General features: G+C 41.4%; 1 protein-coding gene across 1 annotated transcript; it reads left to right on the top strand.

Annotated features, from left to right (window-relative positions):
* The first annotated feature begins 1,445 nt into the window (after positions 1-1,445).
* LOC103556941 (TRPM8 channel-associated factor 2) lies at positions 1,446-10,943 on the top strand. Its single transcript, XM_070616664.1, is given in 10 exon segments — positions 1,446-1,779; positions 2,030-2,092; positions 2,095-2,428; positions 6,932-7,904; positions 8,207-8,302; positions 9,010-9,226; positions 9,544-9,595; positions 9,597-9,778; positions 10,574-10,785; positions 10,788-10,943. Coding segments are annotated over 10 exon segments (2,508 nt in total). The 5' UTR covers positions 1,446-1,556.
* Positions 10,944-15,090: the final 4,147 nt, after the last annotated feature.

Below are 15,090 nucleotides of genomic sequence, written 5' to 3'. Positions count from 1 at the left end.
GTGTTGAAACTGAAACACTTTGCCAAACTTACTGGCTTCTCAAAATGATCAAAATTTTCCTCCGCAACTCGCTTCACCAGTCTCAGTACTTGGAAGAAGCTGGGGGAAGGGTGGCATTTAGTCAGGCTGGGCAGTCAGCAGAGCCTGCTCCTCAACCATGCCCTTGCTCGTATCCAGCCTTCAAAATGGACCAAACCATGTCTCATGGGTCTAAAGACCCCCTGGCAAGTGCCTTCTGTGAAAAAGCCTTTATTCTCAGAAAAAATACAGAAACTTTTTCACTTGCCTTCTTCCGGTAATTTAAATTCTTATAATGAGTGTTGGCGAAAGAGAAGGGAAAGGAGGGAGGGAATGAGATTCTACAGGACAGAGACTAGAAATCACAGGCCATGTTCACATTTTCCATGTGCACCAGAGTCTTTATTGGGGAAAGTAGTGGAAGATAAAGCTGAAAAAACATGAGGAGGCGAGATTCCGGCAGCCTTCTCTACCAGTTTGAAAGAAGCGATCATAGTTTACCTGTGGTGAAGACTTGAGAATTTCTTATCACGGGAGTGGATGAGAATCAAAGATTCCAGATCAGTTTGACCAAAGCCTGAAGTACTAAGAACCTGAAGCAGGTTAGTGGCAATATGAATGGAGACCAAAGTGATAGACACTTGACAAAGCTTGGTGACTAACTGGATGGTCAAGGAGGAGGGAGGAAGAAGGTGATCATGATTGAGGCTGCGGTGTCTCCCATCATTTTCAGAAGCCAGAAAGAGTGATAAAATCACAGAAATTTACTGTTAGTTGCATAATGTGCCAGGCTCTCAGCAAACCATTGACATCGATCTTCAGATCAAAACCCCTCAAGGTCCATATTATCTTCCCTATGCAGATGGGAGAGACAATCTTACGCATTTGATCTAAAGGTAACTGTTGAGAAGATAGAGATGAATTAAATTTCCTGTATACAGACTTTGGGGAGATGACTGTAATGTTCCATATGCTGATTAAAAATAAAGATTTATGTTCATTACAGAAATGCAGGCCAAGGATAAACGATAGGGATCATTTATAGCTGTCATAATGAAGAATTACTGTAAACGTAATTTCTGATGGGCAAAATGGGCCTGGAAGAGAGGAGACTGGGCCAGCAGGGGACAGAGCCAAGAGAACATCTGGGAGATAAGGAGGGATAGATAATGTCTGACTAATGAAAATAAATCAAGAGAGTGAAGCTCCTTAGAAATGTCTGGGTAATGAAAATAAATTGAGAGAGCGGAGCTCCTTAGAAATCATATATATGAAGAGTTGTAGAGCCTGGGAAATCAACAGAGAGGTAGCTACTTGAAAGTACCTGAGTACAGCTATAGGTTCTGTTGAACAGGACACTATGAGAAAGAAGGTAACTGTTGCCTTTATCTTTTTCTATTTTTCATAATAATACTAAGATTTTATTTTCCTTTTTTGACTGTGCTAACATTTGCACAGATGGAACTATAGATTTCTTTTTTTGTTCATTCATTTACTATACTGAATCTTTGCTTTCCTCTGCAGCAGCTAATAGAACTATGGGGACAACTCCCACTGCTGCTTTCAAGGCCCTCATGGATGGAGTAACAAGCTGGGATGTCCCCAAAGGCCCCATCCCCAGTGAACTCCTTCTTACTGGAGAGGCTGCCTTCCCAGTGATGGTGACTGTCAAGGGCCAGGTCCTCATTGTTCCCTCCTCCTATGGCCAAGGCCGCCTCGTGGTTGTGTCCCGTGAGGGCTACCTGCTGGATTCTGGCTTGGCCCCATTTCTTCTTTTTTTTTTTTTTTTTTTTTTTTTAAAGATTTTATTTTTTCCTTTTTCTCCCCAAAGCCCCCCGGTACATAGTTGTGTATTCTTCGTTGTGGTTCTTCTAGTTGTGGCATGTGGGACGCTGCCTCAGCGTGGTCTGATGAGCAGTGCCATGTCCGCGCCCAGGATTCGAACCAACGAAACACTGGGCCGCCTGTAGCGGAGCGCGCGAACTTAACCACTCGGCCACGGGGCCAGCCCCCCCATTTCTTCTTAATGCAGTAGGCTGGCTCTTTCCCTCCCCTGGGGCTCCCATTGGAGTGAACCGTCCTTGGCATCACTAGTAAACATCCTGCAGGGCTCTGGGGTTGAGGCACAGAGTCAGCCAGAACTGGGAGATGCCCTGGGGGTTTACTGCATCAGTGCCTACAATGACAGCATGACTCCAGAGCTGACCCAGTTTGTGAAACGTGGAGGGGGCTTGCTCACTGGGGGCCAGGCCTGGTATTGGGCCAGTCAGCACGGCCGTGACAAGGTGTTGTCCAGGTTCCCCGGGAACCAGGTGACCAGCGTGGCTGGAGTGTACTTCACCAACACCTGTGGAGAAAGAGGCCAGTTCAAGGTCTCTGAGAACGTGCCCAAGATCCCACTCCACATGAGGTAAGTGTCCCTATGTGGAGTCTGATCTGTGTTAAATAGCAGCCCCATTTCCCCCTTTTTTCAGTCTAGCAGAGGAGAAATTTGTTGGTATGGAAGAGAATCATTGCAAATTACTAGTGTAACTATACAAATGACCTTTGGTGGATAAGGGACAATATCCTTGTAGCCGCCCCTGACGCAGGAAGGGTTAATAATCACCGGAAAAGGCTTGCCAACAAACTGTGACCCAGAGGTGAGAAGGCCAGTCAGCCAATGAAGGGTAAGACCCCCCAGGGCGGGGCAACCTAAGACAGGCACAGTCGCCTGGGGGCACAGATGGAGACACGATATTGATATTGGGAGCACGAGGAGCTGTTGCCTTGGAGAACTTGCCTGCTCCGAGATAAAAATATACAAGCACAGCAATAACATGATAATATCAAAACAGAGGCCGAGGGAGGGCTCCTTGAGAAATCACTAAGAATTCTTGGCATTCGCTAATTACTTCATCCAGAACACCTGTGTATGTTTAACAGATGTAAGTTATGTATATATTGAAACGCTGGTTATAATAAACTCAGAGTGGCCATCAGCCCTCTTAGCATCTATCCTGATGTGTACATTGGATTGCGACACCAACAATCCTCTCTGTTCTCTCCTATGGACTGGGTATTAAATGTCTTGAAGCCAGGATGTTTTTCTGTTTTATTTACTATTGTGCCCCCGAATTTTGACCAGTTAGAAAGAGATGGCTGTAAGTAGAGAAAACATCTATAAAGTTCAAGAGAGAGAAGAATCATGCCTGTTTGAGTTATATCACTAGCACATAGTACCCTACCTGGCATATAGTAGGTACTAAATAAACATTGAATGAAGGAATGAATGAAATTGAGGGTCAATGTACTTCAGGGACAGCAGGGAGAACATGTCACAGTCTAATCCTTGCATTAAGATACTTCTTTCCCCAGGAGTGGAATGGGGCAATGCAATTATCTCTGAGTTGATGAAAGTAGAGTAGCAGCGTGGTTATGAAACCAGGGGCAGCCCTGTGACACCTCCTTCTACAGTGGAGTAGGATTCTTTCTATCTTTTAGAAATTGAACAAGTGATGTGGTTTCTCATAATCATAAGGTTGACTCGAACGAGCTATAATGGTCCTATGATTTGAATCCCAAGAAGTAGATAGGTCAAAGTTCTTCCTCAGTTGCCTACATCCCCTGGATATATAAATCTACCTCATTCTTTGGCACAGATGAGTAGTATTCCATGTGGTGGCCATAGTGTAACTTATATACCCATGGAAATATTGATGGGATCTAATATCTGCTATTATTCAAAGTTTCAAGATGAATATCCTTATATGTCATTGTATACAACTGCAAGTGTTTTTTGGTATACAGTCCAAAAAAGGTGAATAGCTAATTAAAAAATATTTGTATTTGAGATGTTAATAGAAACTGACAAATTGCCATTTTAAAAGGCTATATCAATTTACACATATAACAAAAATAGTGTCCCAGACGATCGCTACTACTGGGTGTTATTAATTTTTGTTTGACATTCTTACCAGTATGGAATGTGACAAATGTTCTTATTTTAATTTGTATTTCTCTGATTACAAATGGAGAGGATTCTTTTTATGTTTATGGTCATTTGTATTTCTTCTTTGAATTGTCTGTTCACAACTTTTATTTTTTTCTATTTGGTTTTTGTCTTTGTCTTATTGATTACTAAGTGTTTTTTTCTATAGTACACATGGTAAGTTTTTGTCTATGTTACATGCTGCAAATACTTCTTTCTAACATTTGTTTTTTAATTTGTTTTGGGAGTTATATGCATGTTTTATATTTGTATGTGGTCACATCTATCAGTCTTTTTCCTTCATAGCACCTTTTATTGTTAAAAAGTCTTTTCCCATTATAAATGTGTGAAAATACCTCCCTCTATTTTCTTCTAGTACTTTTATGGTTTTATATTTTACATTTAGATCTTTAATCCATATAGATTTTTTTGTATTATATCATACATATTTTTTCTCAACATATGGCCAATTCTGACAGTACAATTTGTTGAAAAGTCAGGATTTTGTTCACTGATTTTAAAGGTTACTTTTTTGTATAATATGCTTCCATATGAGTATGAATCTGTTCTTCAGCTATCTCCCCTGGACCTCTGACCTATTTGTCTGACTCTGCACCAACCATATTGCTTTTGTTACTCCAGCTCTGAAGTGAATTTTGACATCTAGGAAAACAAACTCTTCTCCATATCCCCATATTACATTGCTCAGCAATTTCAAAAATTTCCTGTTTGCTTTTGGACATTTATTCTTGCAAATTAAACTATAGAACCAATTTATCAAGTTCCTTTAAAATATATTGAGACTTTGGGCAAGATTAGACTCAATTTAGAGATTATTTAGGGATAATTAACATCTTGAAAAATTGGAACTATTCATCTAGCATCAAAGTATGTCTCTTCAGTCATTCAGGTGTTCCTGTATATTCTTTGTCAAGTTTTATAGATTTCACTAGAAAGTCTTTTCACATTTCTTAGTAGTAGGATTATTCTTGGTACTTTTATATTTTTTTGGCCATTATGAATTATGAAATTATCCATTGTATAATTATCTGTTCCTGATTTAATTATTGAGTTTTGTGTCTATATTGAATTCAAACACTCTTTCATTAGTTATAATAGTTTGTCAGTTGATTCTCCTAAATCTTCTGGTAGATGGAATCTAGTAGCAAATAATGGAATTTTTTACTCATTTCATTATAATATTTCTTTCTTTCATTCATTAGCTAGGACATCCCTTAAAATTATGAATAGCAGCAGTAATAGAGGGAAACCTTGGTTTTTTTTTCCTGGTTTAACAGAAGTGCTTCTAATGTTTTGATGTTGCATATTCTAATGGCTACATTTTATTCAGACAAGCAAGTTTTCCTCAACTTACAACTTAGTTTTTAATTTTGTTTTATTTTTTAAAATCAGGAATAAATTTTATCAAAAGCTTTCTTGACATCAATAGGAATGAGAAAGTTGACCTCTAATTTATTAGTGCTCTGCTCCACATTTGTTCAGAGTCAGAGTCAGAACTCCTAACCATTGAGCTATATTATCTATTTTGGAAGCCTCTCCCTCTCCCGAAAAATCAAGAGTTGAAATGAAAGGGATAGTTTGGTTTGAGCATCATTTAGACTTAATATTTTGTTAACTACAACACCCCTTCCTCTTGATAATGTCACTTGATCTGTTTTTTCATAGTATCAGTAGTAATGTGTGTTTACTCACAGAAAATCTCAACTATAAGGAGTTTTTGTAAGTTTTCTATTTCAAAGACACCAACCTGAAAATCAGTTGTGAAACGTCTGCACAGATAGAGAAATCTATAGGCAGAATGAATACTTTAACTAAAATGCTACATGTTGATTTGAGAACAAGACAAAAAACTGTCGAAGTATTTTCTCAATTTTATGTGGAAAATGAATTAAGAAATAACTTACAGCAGTTATTTCACAGTATTTGATAAAATCAGTAAATGAACATTTAAAAATATATAGAAATTATTTTTTTCTGATTATGAAGATAAATTCAGAACATGTGAAAAAGTATAAAAGGAAACAAAAATCATCCAAAGTGATCCTACCTAGAGCTAACTGCAATAACATTCTAATATATACCCTTCTAGTAATTTTTCTGTACTTTCAATAATATTTTCAATATTATTTTGGATCTTCCTGTACACACTGTTTTTGTAAGTTCAGTTTTTTCACTCATTTTTAATTGCTGCCTTTTATCGTAACTATACCTATGCCAAAATCTATTTACTCAACCTCCAAGTTTTGGACAGCTAAGTAGAATACAATTTAATACAACATTGAAATATTTTATCTGCTAGTTTAAAAAAATGGTGATGTTTTCTTACCTGATTTAATTGATAAAAAATGATGGAATAAATGTTTTCCTCTATGTAATAATTCCAGAGGTTTTATTTAAAAACTACAAAAAGTAAGCAGAACAAAAGACAGCCTAGAGCTCTGATAAAGATAATTTGAGAATTTGGGGAATTTCACGGCCTTTTTTATTTATGCATGTGTATGTGAGCACATTTTGTAGAATATAAGCCTTCCAAATTTATAAGCAGGTCTTCTCTCTATGGGAATGATAGGCTGTTTTCTAAACTATTTTTATTCAAATAAACAATGTATAATTCAGAATAGTCAATGGATTGTTGACTGAGACAGCAGTTCATGCTGGAAAATTTCACTGGGAGAATTTATATTTTTATTTCAAGATATATTAAGTCTTTAAAGTAGAATCTCACAGTTTTATGATGCTAATTACTCATAATCAAAACTGATTTGAAGACCGCAAGATTAAAATAGCAGTCCCCTCTCTTTCCTCTTAAAGGTTTTGTTCCCAAAGGCCTCAGGTCTTGGGTGTTGTCTTCTGACCTATTTTTACGCTCACCTGTCTTGCAGGTGCTAATGGGGGGGAGGGTGGGAAATGCCCCTTCTCCAGGTGTGGGGAGGCCCACAGTCAGGATCAGCAGCAGCTCCCGGAAGGGATCTCAGAGCTGGACATCAGTGGAGAGAGAAAACACACCCAACTGCTGGTTCATGGAGCCCTGGCCTTTCCCCTGGGACTAGACAGCTCATTAGGCTGCTTTCTTGCAGCTGCCCATTATGGCTGTGGTCGTGTGGTGCTTGGTGGCCATAAGAGTTTGATCCTTGATCACAGGATGGGCCCATTTGTAGTCAATGCTCTGCACTGGCTAGTGAGGAACCAGAAAGAGATAATTGGATTGAGCTAAAAAATGCAAGCACTGGGCACTATGTTATCAAAAAATAACCTGGAGTGGAGAAGGGCAGACCTTCTGACCAGTGACTTGAGTGTCTTTTGCTGTGAATCACTCGGCAACATGGATGTCAAGAAGGTGGAGGAATTTATTGCAGAAGGCGGAGGGTTGCAGATTGGTGGCCAGGCCTGGTGGCAGGGCTACAAACACCCAAATTCTAACTGTATGTCTTAGTGTCCGAAGAACAAGCTCCTTACACGCTTTGGCCTTGGCATCTCAGATCAGCAAAGCAGTACAGGTTGCTTCCCAGTCCACAATCCCGGGGTGATAACCTACCGCATCCGCAGAGCTCTCTCTCAATTCAAGTCCATGCTGTGCAATGAAAGAAGAGGCATAGACCAGAGCTGGCTAGAAAGGCTAATGAAAGACTGTGCCTACATGTTTCAAATCCCATATAAGGGAATTCCCATCTATGAGTCTGTGCACAAAACCATCCCGGAAATGATCCGACAAAAGGGCTTACCACTCGTGAATAAGGAAAACCCAATTACTAGGGGCAGCTCTGAGGCCGTCCCGATATCCTTGGCCAGAGACCTGGCCAAATTGGGAACTGACTGCTTTCTGTTGCTCTGTGATCAGACTCTGTCCTTTCTATGTCCCACAGAATCTCCCATCACCATTGAGATCAGTTCAGGTATGGAATGAAGAGAGGGGTTAGGATGGTGCAGGAATAGGGAGATGGTGGACTGGGTGACTTCAGCAGCATTCAAAGGACCTTCCCCCTCAGGAAGGCCACCTCCATTCTTTCCATGAACCTTTAAGAAGGTAGGGTTTAGGGATTCTAAGTGAGATATGGGACACATGAGTCATGGCAGCATAGGCGAGTTCAGGTGTGCGCAGGAGGTGCAAAATCTTTGGGAGGGACTGTGGGGATCCTGTGTGAAGCTGGAGCCATGGTGATGGGAAGACCTCAACCTTCTCCACAGTTCTTCTCCGACAACAGTAGTTCCTGGGTGGGTACTGGACTCTACTTACCTCAAGGACAAATTGCGGAAGTTACGCTGTCTGATGATGCTGTCTCTGCTGACTTGAAGGTAGAGCATTCTGAGCCCACCTCCACACGAAGTGAACTTCTGACACTTCCTTAGCACTTTTACTTCTTCTCTCAGTAATGTTTTAGATTCTCTCAACAACCCCACCGGGCGTACAGGGCAGGTACCACCCTCACTTTACAAACGAGGAAAGCCATCATGGAAAAGCCCAAGGTTCTGGTGAGAACAAGGAATCACAAAAGGTTCTTTATCTCCTCCTCCTCTTTTGCCCGGTATCAAACACTTTCTGACCTTTATTCTTTCCCCTAACATCTCAAACCTTATGGGCTGTCCAAGCTCCAGCCCCATCCTAAATAAAGGGATCACTTCCATAGACACTTACATGGGTGCAGATCCTGCCCTCTCCTAGCTGAGACCCACAGGAAATACCAGAGAGAGTCACTGTCTTCTCTGAGTCAGTATTTAACATGGGGCTGGATTTGCTTAAACAAAAGAAAAAAAATCCCCAAACTCCATAGAGAGCAAAGAATCATTATGACCAGAAAGGGGTGCCCTGAAGAAAGAGGCTAAATAGAAGCCATCCTGCCCTTATCCAGGTGAGACCTACCACTCAGGCATGCTCCTCTTCTCACTCCTGCTCAGGACAAGGAAGGTCGGAATCCTGTCTGCACTCAAACCCACACACACAGCTATTCAAACATCCCCATAATGACTCCCTTGTCTCCCCTGATGGATGCTTACTCTGACAGGTACTGATCAACTGCTGCTCCAATAACCTAAGTCTAGCAGAGACTTACTACCGGTACCCTGTGATGATGCACCAGTGCAGCTGGGAAACAACAAAGATGTCCATCTCCTGGCTCTGGGGGGGGGGCCTCCTCTACATCATTGTGCCCAGCGGTTTTAAACTGGGCTCTGTGCCTGTAACCATCAGTGGAGCTGTGTCTGCTCCATACTTCAAGCTGGGTGAGCGGGGGATTTGGATTCAGCTTAGGTCCCAGAATAGAGGCGAGTCTGGAGGTGGAGAGTGGGCTGGCTGTAAGAGAGAACAGGGGCCTGAGTGATGGAAAAAAGGGGAGTGAGTCTTGAGGGCAGAAAGTGGGCTGGACAATATGGACACATGATCCTTGGAGACCTGAGAGAGGGATGGGGAAAGGGACAGGGGTTTGTGTTTCCTTTTATGGCAAGGAAAGACTTTATTAATTACCAGGTTGTCTCTCTCTGTGGTCAAAGTTCTGTAATATAAAACCAGGAAAAGTGATGTGGGCAGACTTATTTCTTAGGTAAGACATCCCTGGAGGAGTGGAGAGGCTGTATCCAGGAGACCTGGCAACCTGGGAGAGTTGGCAACAGAGAACATCATCTTGACAGTGCCAACTGCAAACCTCTGGGCTGTGGAGGACCCAGAACCTTTACTCTGCCTCTGGGATGAGATGATGCAGGCTCTAGCCAAGCTGGGAGCTAGACAATTTCCTCTTCTTCATCCTGAAAGGATAGCTGCTGACGTAAAGATCTCAGCTGTTGGGTGCTCTGGGGGAATTCTCTGAAAATTTATTTTCCAATTGAACAAATGTAATTTAAATTACAAAGCAAAATTTTGCTGGGATCAGTAGAGGAAATGATGCATAACACTTAGTGTCCTGCAAACCACGTTCTCGTGAAAAAGATAAATTATTTAAATCTTCAAGACAAGGAGTCACAGGCTAGTAAGAATGGAGAAAAAATAAGTCACATATGGCTTCATGAAACATGTAAGAAATGAGTGGAGACAGAGCTGGCAATGAAAAGAAGCAGAGGACGGTACTTAGAGCAGAGTAAAGGAGGCCTTGTTGAGTCTTGAGAAACCTGGAGAAAATGTAGGTATTTATAGAAAAATGAGGAAGCCTGATTGCCATCCTCAGGCTCTCAAAATGATTCCACAAAATGGATTAAGACTAATTTCTAGAAGGGAGAAACATACTGTTTTCTCTCAGAGTCCCAAATCCAGACACTGCACACCACCCACATAAAAACAGGTGCCAACAGTCACCCACACAAAAATGAAAAAATAAAAAAAGACTGATGACATGAATAGTCACATTCCATATACATGTAACTTTCAGGTCAAGTAGGGAGGAGAATGTAAAACTCTAAGAAACTGGGAAGGATGCCAGCTAGGTTGCAAAGAAACTTGGACAGGGAGGTAAAGTCAGATGCTTTTCTGTTTAATCTGGGATTACTCAAAATGTTCTGGGTCTTCTGGGATCGTGGGGGAGATATGATCTGCAAAGAATATCATACATCACCTCGTCTCTTCTTCCTTATCGCTTTCTTCAGGTTGGATGCCTTCTGGGTACCCCACCACATGCCATGTGCAACCAGTGCCTGAGTTCCTTGATGAGGGGATCATAAGGTCCAAAGGCATTTAAGCTCCCTTCCACGAGCTGGGCCACAACCAGCAGCTATCCGGATGGACTATCCATCCCCATACCACTGAGGCCATGTGCAACCTCTGGCCAGCCTACGTGAATGAGATGGTCCTGAACTAATTCCCAGGGCTCAGGCCCACTCTGCTCTGGGACCTCAAAATCGGGAGCAGAGGATCAAAATGCACATGGACAAGGGAACCCCCCTGAATGCCTGGAAGATGTGGATGGCTCTGGAAACATATCCTCAGGTATTGAGCAGAAATGGAGGGAGGTAGGGACCCACAGCTGTGACCCCAGGAGCCCTACAATTCCTTCCTCACCCGCACCAGCCATGGGCCCATGATTTCCCCTGGACCTGGTGGACTGGTGGTTTCTCTCTGTGGCTCAGGTTTTACACGTCTACAGTGGGTAACGATACAAGTCTCACTCCAATCCTCGGCCTCAGAATTTTTGGGAAATAAATGAAAGTGGGTGGAGTCATTGCGAAAAGTAATTATAACACAGCTCTGGCCAGACAACCTTGAAGCAGAACCTCAGCTTTGTCAAATACAAGATCCAATTGTTTCTTCTGAGTCATCTTTATAGCTCAAAAGACGATGACATTACTTCACTTTATCAATGCATTACAGGGATATATTTTGGGGGGAGTGACCTGGTAGCAAGTTTCTCAAGACGGTATCTTCCTCCTCAAACCCCTAATGTGGAAGACTTCTGGTTTCATTATAAAAGAATACCACATGTGCAGTGTTTTGTAGCTTTTCAAAAACCTCTCCCATTTTTCTCATCTTATCCTTGCCAGCTGCATGAAATACACTGCAGAAGTCTTGTCGTGATCTTCATTTTACAGGGGCAGAAACTGAAGTTTAAAGAGCATAAGCAGTTTGCCATTGACCTTATAATTAATAGGAAGGGACAGACCTAGAACTCAAGTTCGGTGTCCTGACTCCAGTTGCCCATTCTGGGCACTACAGCACTCTGTCTCTGGATTTTCAGTCTCCATAATTCCAAAGAGTGTGAGATTACTTCAGGCAGCAAAATAGCTTTGGATTATACCATTGTCCTTAATAGTAACTAATCTGTTTGCCCATCTGCATGAAAGAGTCATAGTCTTAGCCAGAAGCTTGACATACAAATTCACTTCAAAGCCTCTGGGGGCAGACTCCCTTCACTGCTCTCCTCCTAGACTTCTGTGGCTCTGGGGTCTGAGACTCAAGTCCAGGCCAGGCAGCCACTCCCTGACTCCCCACCTTTCATTCCCACCACTATGGTCAAAACCCAAGGCCCAAGCATCTCTCATCTGAACTATTCCAGCAGCCTCTTCACTAGTCTCTCTACTTCTAGCTACAATCCCAACAGACTTACGTCTGCACTGCTGAATAAACTGCACATTTCAGCTAAAAACCCTTTAGTGACTCCCTATTGCCTTCAGGTAGAACGCCAAACTCTTCATTATCTGGCTCTGCCTTATCTTCCTGCCTTGAGTTCCAGGCTCACACCCTCTTACTCATTCGCCAGCAAATCCAAACTGTTTATAGTTTTCAGAACACATCACTGTATTCCATGTTTCTGTGCATTTACAAACACTGCTCTGTCTCCCTAAAATGGTTTTGTCTTCTTTATATACCAGGAAAACTCCTGTTCATCTTTCAAAATCAACTCATTTGTCACCCTTTCCAGGAAACCTTCCCTGAATACATTCCTTTGAGACATTATTTACTTGCTCTCCTGCATTACTTTTTGTGTTCTAATGACACGACGTTGTCAGTTATTTGCTTAAGCACTTGTCTCTCTTATCGGAGGCCAGTATAGGAGAGTTTTCTCCTTTTTCATCTTTGTGACCCTAGTGTTCAGCACAGCTCCTGGTACACTGTAGATGTTCAATAAATGGTTGATTATAATTACTATTAGATATCTCCTAATGATCTAATGGATACATGATATCGCAGCTGAGCAATGATGAAAGAATGACAGTGGTGCTGGCTGAGACATTCTACTTCAACTTGTCTTCAAGGCTGTGATCCTCCAGGGTCATAGATTCTTACGTGATGAACCAGGAGTATGTCCTTTGTAGCTCTAAAGTTCTACAATCCTGATGATCCATTGGAGGGGCCTTCCAGGACCTGCCTCTGAGCACCCATCTCTCCCTACTGTCTGAGTCTCTCCTAGCTCTACCCACAAAGAATGCATTCTTCTTACATATCTGCCCGTCTCCAGAAGGCAATTTGGCAGAATTACTAGGAGTCAAATCTTCAACAAAGAATAAAAATTTCATTACATCTGGATGGTGTGGGTATTTTCAAATGGTAGGCTTCCACTTTTGAGATGAGAGGATATCCTCACTAGATCAGATTGAAATCTTTATCTACCACTAAGCTTAGGAGTGAGAGAAATAATAATACCAAAGTAAATACCATTTCTTGAGAACCTATTATGGACCAAATAATGTGTAAGCATAGATTCCATCTCTGAGACTAGAGTGAGGCAGAGTAAGGTATGACACCAGTCACTGGAATGAAGATTATAAGGGAATGGAGAAGGAGAGAACCACTGATGAGAATTAAATGTGTTAAAAAGTGCCTTATAACTAAACATTAGCAAGCAATTTATTGTGTGTGTGAATGGGTGGATTTTGTAGACTAAATACCTCATTCTGTCCCTACTTTCCCTCTCAAGCTCCAAGAGGTCTTTGGGTGGGAGCCATTCATGCAGCTCTTTGCTGAGTACCAGACCCTGTCTGGCATCCCCAAAGACAACAGTGGCAAGATGAATTTATGGGTGAAGAAATTCTCTGAAAAGGTGCAGAAGAATCTGATTCCTTTCTTTGAGGCCTGGGGCTGGCCTGTCCAGAAGGAAGTGGCTGATAGCCTGGCCTGTCTGCCTGAGTGGCAGGAAAATCCCATGAAATCATATACACTTTACAGAAAGGAGTGAAGAATTGTAGAAACGTTCACTGTGAAACAAATCACTGGGTTCAACAGGTCTAATCCTTACTTAATCAACCCAAATTTCAACTTTATTTTTTTCTCAATCTTATTCAGAATATCCTAATACTTTTGAAAAGTGGAGATTAAATTGAACAGTCATTTTCAAAATTGGTAATATGTATAACTCAGGTTTTCTCTAGTTTTATTTATTTATTTTAATTGCAATAACATTGGATTATAATATTATATAGCTTTCAGTTGTACATCGTAATATATTTCCAATTCTGTGTAGATTACAACATGTTCACCACCCAAAAACTAGTTACAGTCCATCCCCTCACATGTGAGCCTAATCACCCCTTTTATCCTCCCCTCTTCCCTTGTGGTAACCACCAATCCAATCTCCATTGCTATGTGTTTGTTTGTCTTTATTTTTATCTTCTACTTATGAGTGAGATCATATGGTATTTGACTTTTTCCCTCCGACTAATTTCACTCATCATAATACCCTCAAGGACCATCCATGTTGTCTCAAATGGCTGGATTTCATCATTTCTTATGGCTGAGTAGTACTCCATTGTGTATATATACCACATCTTCTTTATCCATTAGTCCCTGGATGGGCACCTGGGTTGCTTCCAAGTCTAGGCTATTGTGTATAATGCTGCAGTGAACATAGATGTGCATGTATCTTTATGCCTTTGTGTTTTCAAGATCTTTGGAAATATACCCAGCAGTGGTATAGCTGGATTGTATGGTAGATCTATTCTTAATTTTCTGAGGATACTCCATACTGCTTTCCATAATGGCTGCACCTGTTTGCACTCCCACCAGCAGTGTACAGGGGTTCCCTTCTCTCCCTATCCTCTCCAACGTTTGTTGTTTCCTGTCTTGTTAATTATAGCCGTTCTGACAGGAGTGAGGTGATACCTCATGGTAGTTTTGATTTGCATTTCCCTGATAGTTAATGATATTGAGCAACTTTTCATATGCCTGTTGGCCATCTGTATATCTTCTTTGGAGAAATCTCTGTTCAGATCTTTTGCCCAGTTTTATTTTTTAAACCAAAGGGATTTGTTTCTTGATTTGTTTAGCATTTTACATTTGCTTCATTGGGTGACAAGAGTTGCTCCACCCAAAGACTTAACCCCAAGAATGTCTTTCTTTGGATCCCTATAGAGCACCTTTCTCCAAATCCTAAAATTATTTCATATATTTTACAGATATCTTTTGTCTGGGTGGTTTGAGCACAGTATGTAGTCAACAGATACTTGCTGAAAATGAATAGTAACACCTGCATGATGGAGAACTCACTGTGTGCCAGCTGGGATGGTAAGTGCTTTACCTGGACTACGTCATTTCCTGATTGTAACCACCCTACAAGTTAGGCACTATTGCCGGCAGACCCTGTTCCAAGTAGGAGAATGTGTTCCTGGAAATTAAAGCTCTAATGTAATAATAGGTTAAACTTCATGGACATATATTCCATATGCTTTGG

This window comes from Equus przewalskii, chromosome 4 (assembly GCF_037783145.1).
Source record: "Equus przewalskii isolate Varuska chromosome 4, EquPr2, whole genome shotgun sequence".
NCBI lineage: Eukaryota > Metazoa > Chordata > Mammalia > Perissodactyla > Equidae > Equus > Equus przewalskii.
Note: the sequence above shows the minus strand (reverse complement) of the source record. Positions and strands in the feature narration are given on the sequence as shown.